Source organism: Centropristis striata, chromosome 10, assembly GCF_030273125.1.
Source record: "Centropristis striata isolate RG_2023a ecotype Rhode Island chromosome 10, C.striata_1.0, whole genome shotgun sequence".
NCBI lineage: Eukaryota > Metazoa > Chordata > Actinopteri > Perciformes > Serranidae > Centropristis > Centropristis striata.
Window position 1 is genome coordinate 16030021 of NC_081526.1, and position 5204 is coordinate 16035224.

Consider the following 5204-nt stretch of genomic DNA (forward strand, 5'->3'; position numbering starts at 1 on the left):
TTCAGAGGTAGCGCCATCAGGGGGCTATAAGTTTTCCCATTAGCTCAGTGATTAGTTTATACCAGCCTCCTTGGCCCGTTAGGCCTTTTTCTGAGATAACAGTGAATATTTTATAGAAATGTCCACATAGGAAGTTCTACTTTTTCATTCCAGGTGAGAATGCCATTTATATTGTGTTGACTCTTATTCACATTTCACCTAAAAAAACGAATTATTTGACAATAATTGTTTTCTAAAATACATCTCACAATCACCAAAGTCCAGCTGATATTTTTACCAATTTTTTGCACAGTGATTCTCTTATTTCCAAAACTCTAATTAACCACTCATTAATAATAATAATCATTTGACACTTTAGGTATTTACTGTATATGTCCTGTTTTTTTATTATTAATTTTTTAGCATGAAATTTATATTGTAAATTTAAATTTGAACATCAAGGATCTGCACAATCATAGCTGATTCATCTCTTTTTTTCTTTTTTTTTTATCCATCATGTCCAACGGCACCATGCACCTCAAAGAGAAAGACAGGTCACTACAAAAGGCATGCGAGAAAGGGACTTTTCACATTACACAGCCTATTCAAGTAAATGTTTCTTCTTTTACAGAACACAATTAAAAAATAAAATAAAAAAGTGAAGAGAAAATTAACATGAAATTGGAAAGGGAAAAAAAAACATCAGCAGGGTACTATGCATCACCAAAACTGATATTATTATTCTTTGGTGTTCCTGTAATTCCAGTACGACATTGATATCAGCAAATAAATTACAATGTACAAAACAACATTTTTTTGTAATTAAAACTACACAACATTCACAAGCATCAGTACAATTACATATATACAAATTTTACAGGGTCAAAGCCTGTCAGTGTAGACATTTAGGGTCTCAAGGGACTTACTCGTACTCTTGGACGAGCATAACACTTGTGTATTTTGCATAAAATATAGTCTTAAATAGTTCTTAAATATTACAAAATTCCATCCAAACACATGTATTGTATAAATCTGAAAAGGTAAATGAGAACCCTTAAGACACTGGGACGTTTGGCTCCTTCTTCTCTCTTCTTCTTTTTTTTCCTTATTGGTTTATCAAAGTTTGTACCACATCTTAAAGAAATAACATGAAATACAAAAATCTTCTAGATTCCGTCCTTTTACATTTGTTGCCATTTGTGGGATTTGCGGGTACCATTTGTTTTCCTTTGAAGGTCTCAGATATGACAGTGATTGATAGCTGGTGAGTTATTAAACTGCAAAAGGGGGGTGATGTGAGGTCACATAAAATATGTCATTTCTGCACACCAGTTGAGTCTTAAGCCATGCAGTTAATTAAACCCTGCATGTTGTTAAAAAAAAGAAAAGAAAAGATTATTTATCTTTGTAAATTTCCAGTCAAAAATTGGCTCACTTAATAATTTTTGGTGCTTTTAAATAAGACTTGAATTTCAGTTCTAATGCCAGAGCCAAATGCTTTATTTTGACAGTTTGGATCTACATTTTAAGAAAGGTCAAGGGTCACCTCAGAGAATCTTCCGCATGTACTCAGGCCTGCCTTGCATCCACAATAACAGTGAATTCTATGCGTTTAGCACAGTCCTTTACTAATAGTACAGTGAAAATAACGCACGGGCCAGCATGGATCTGCACTTTACCGGATCAACAAGATGACAAGTCTGACAGTCACGTGGTTGTAAACAGGGGCATCAGAGCATTGTCCTTGGATCTGAATTTCTGAAAGAGTCCTCGTCTGAATCTGACGTTGGCACATCGCTGGAGGGGGTGTGGAGGTGGTTGGGTCCTCCGCTCCCCTGGCACACGTACCATTCGTTGAGGTTGGTGACCTGAGGGGAGAGGTTCGCGGAGCGGTTCCTGTGCGCCTCGGAGTTGGGCGAAAGAGGGTCCCCGAGTGGGTTCGTGGAGGAAATGTAGGTGACGTTGGTAGAAGGGGGCGGCGGGGACTTGCAGTGCACCTTCATGTGCTTCCGCAGCGAGCTCGGGTGCGTGTAGGATTTGTCACAGCCGCGCACTTTGCAGTAGTAAGGCTTGTCGCTGGTGTGGACGTGAGAGTGCTTCTTCCGGTCGCTGCTGTTGGCGAATTTTCTGTCGCAGCCGTCGAACTCGCACTTGAAAGGTTTCTCTCCTGGAACAAATTAGAAACAGATGCAGTCAGTGTCATGTGCAAGAATGTCACTGTCCCAAAGAGTCTCCATAAAGAGGTGTGCACATTTACGCACATCACAAGAGCATGCCACCTTATAAAAAAAATAAATCCAACATGACTCTCATTAACTGCTCTGTACTTCTCCACTGGGGCTTCCTCTCCACTATACACTAACCATCAGCCACACTGCTCCACACCCACTTGTCCAAAGCATTTTCCTGTGTGAACACGTGTAACATGCCTTAAGGCCTTCTGGTTACATGTATGTGTGTATGTGGGGGGAGAAGGGGGCACTCAGGAGACCACCAGGAGCCGTTTATGTACGGTGGTGGACTTTTGGTTATAACACACACACACACACACACACACACACACACACACACACACACACACACACACTGTCAATCTTAAATGGGAAACATACATTTCTTTAATTACAGCCTGCATATTTCTGTAAATTCGTTGTTTGATAAGCAGTGAAAAGATATTAGTTGGATTTTCTGATATATTTTTGTTGGATGATTTATTTATTTCCCAGGGGATTTTGCTTCATTCAGTGAGGTGTAGAGGCCTGGTGGCATAAGGCCAAAATTAAGCTCCCTCTTAGCCCAAACACGACCCTTAATCTGTGCAATGAAAACAAAAACAGTTCTCAAAAAGAGTGCACATGAGATTTTCACGGTGTGGGAAGTTAGCTTTCTCAATGTCCTGAACTTTAAACACCATGCAACATTTCACCACGACGCAGTTGTTTTGGTTGGATAGTGTGGACACATTTTCTGTCTCTTCAGACAGCAGAGCAGAGGTTGTAGCCTAAAGCTCACAGTCCTTACTATTAACAGTACACCAGTGCATGAAACTAAAACATATTGCACGTTAGATAGCGTGCACCGTGCACACACACTCGTCGATATATACTTAGCTTCCTAACGTCCTACGCCTGAGGATAATTACATTTACGCGTGTTCTAGCGCTCTCCTGCATGTACGTAAGCACGTTTTACAAATCATCTGCCTTAATCCTCTCACGCCTACTGCAGGCGTCTCGGACAGTGCAAAAGTTTACATTTAAGAACGGAAATGAAACACTCACTGTGCAAAATGCAACACAACTTTTTATGCTCGCGTATGTGCGCAATTACGCACGATCGGTTTCGGATGTGAACAACAACACTCCTCGGACAGATTCTAAAGCGATATTTTTCAGATTACACATTTAGAAACACTGACCTGTGTGAGTCCTTTTGTGAATCTTTAGATTCTCCGATCGTGCGAACACTTTTCCACAGCCCGGGAAAGGACACGGGAAGGGCTTTTCTCCCGTGTGAACTCGGATGTGATTTATCAGTTTGTACTTCGCTTTGAAAGCCTTTCCTTCCCGTGGACATTCCTCCCAAAAACAGACGTGTGAGCTCTGCTCCGGTCCCCCGACATGCTCCACCGTGACGTGGTTGACCAGCTCGTGCATGGTGCTGTAAGTTTTCGAGCAGGGCTTCTTCTGACTCTGCTCCTGGTCAATCCACTTGCAGATGAGTTCTTGCTTTATGGGCTGCCGCATGTATCTTAAAAACGCCCCCGCCGCTCCGTGAGGAGCAGAAGCGATGTTCACATTGAGGTTCATGGAGTTGTAGCTGTGGAGAGAAGAAGGTCCATAGTGCTCTGGCCTGTGCCCGAAGTGCTCTGGCCTGCCGTAGATGTCCCCCGGTATACCCAGGCGCATCTGCCCATTGAGGGCATGGTGGTGGGCACCTGGGGACGCCTGGTCGTGAAGTCCAGTAAAAAGTGAATGGGCCCCACTTTCCGTGTGCCCATAAGCACCTGTTGGGGAGATGAACATGCCATGGTGATGAGGGGAGGAGGCGGAACTATGCTGGTCGCCAAGTGCATGCATAGCAGAGGCTGAGAGTTCTCTCCTGAGGATGAAGTCCCTGCTGCTTGAGTAGCCTGAGTGGGGGTGAGCCACGGGGAAACCAACTGTGGTCTGAGCAGAAGTGAAAGATGCCGCGGTCTGGGCTTCGTGATGGCTCTGAATGTGCTGAGATGGGCTAAGTTTGAGAGCATTTGTCTGTGCCATGTGCTCTGGTCCAAATGGAGTGAGTGCCACTCCGGGGTCGTTGCCCAGCTCCCCAGGGTGGAGGTGGGCATGGTGGGAGAGAGGGTGATGCCCCCCTAGCCCCGGGAAGCCTGTCATATTCTGATGAGGAAGGGGTTGAGTCGCTGCCAAATCCGCTAATCTTATCGCCGGATTCCTCTTGCTTAAAGGGGGTTCCATAACTACACTGACAAGTCCATCCGCACTCACCGCAATTGTTTTTCACCACACCACGCTCTCTAAAACATTAGGAAAATATGTATATAAGGGCTCTATAAGTTCTTTTGTCCGGCTTCTAACTCTGCTTGCTCCTTTTCCCACTCTGTCCTCAAGCGATTGGCAGAACATACAACAGTTGGAGGACACAGTGGGGAATACAGTTTAGAAATGGCACTGCGGGTATTGGACGGATTTCGGTGACTGGCAGTTAGGAGAACGAAGCGATTGGCTGTCGTTCAGCGCAGGGGCTCAGCAGGGTTCCGCCCCCTCACTCTCTTTATCGCTGTTGACTCCAAAAAGTTGTACTCACAAAGTTACCAGCAGATCTGTTTGTGCGGGCTTTCTGTTTGCTGGCGCTGACGCATGTGGATGACCGAAATGTCAGTTTATGTGACAAATGCAGCCGAGTTTATCTCTGGTAAAGTGTCTTACTATTGATTTCATGTCGCCATTGGAGGAAAAAAAATCCCGCTGCTGGTGAATGGATGTAGCCTATATGTGTGGTGTAAAAGATATGTCCAGTCTATAGATGTGTCAGGAGGGCAAGCGTGTTGGCGCAAAGTGTATTTATGTGTCGTGTAGATTTTTTAAAATGTTGTTTTCATGAAGGTTTTTATGAAACATGCAGCTCTTAAGACTTAACATGATTTTTCAGGAAAATATAAAATTAAATAATTCGCACCAGTGTATTGGCTGCAGATTGCATTGCTAAATATAATAACTATTT

General features: G+C 43.6%; 1 protein-coding gene across 1 annotated transcript; it reads right to left on the minus strand.

Annotated features, from left to right (window-relative positions):
• Window positions 1–629: 629 nt before the first annotated feature.
• On the minus strand, window positions 630–4554 carry zic5 (zic family member 5 (odd-paired homolog, Drosophila)). The gene is made up of 2 exons (XM_059343703.1): window positions 3397–4554; window positions 630–2146 (listed from the first exon to the last, which is right to left on the minus strand). Exons 1-2 carry the CDS (start codon window positions 4436–4438, stop codon window positions 1710–1712), a joined length of 1479 nt encoding a protein of 492 aa, XP_059199686.1. The 5' UTR covers window positions 4439–4554; the 3' UTR covers window positions 630–1709.
• Between the last annotated feature and the right edge of the window lie 650 nt (window positions 4555–5204).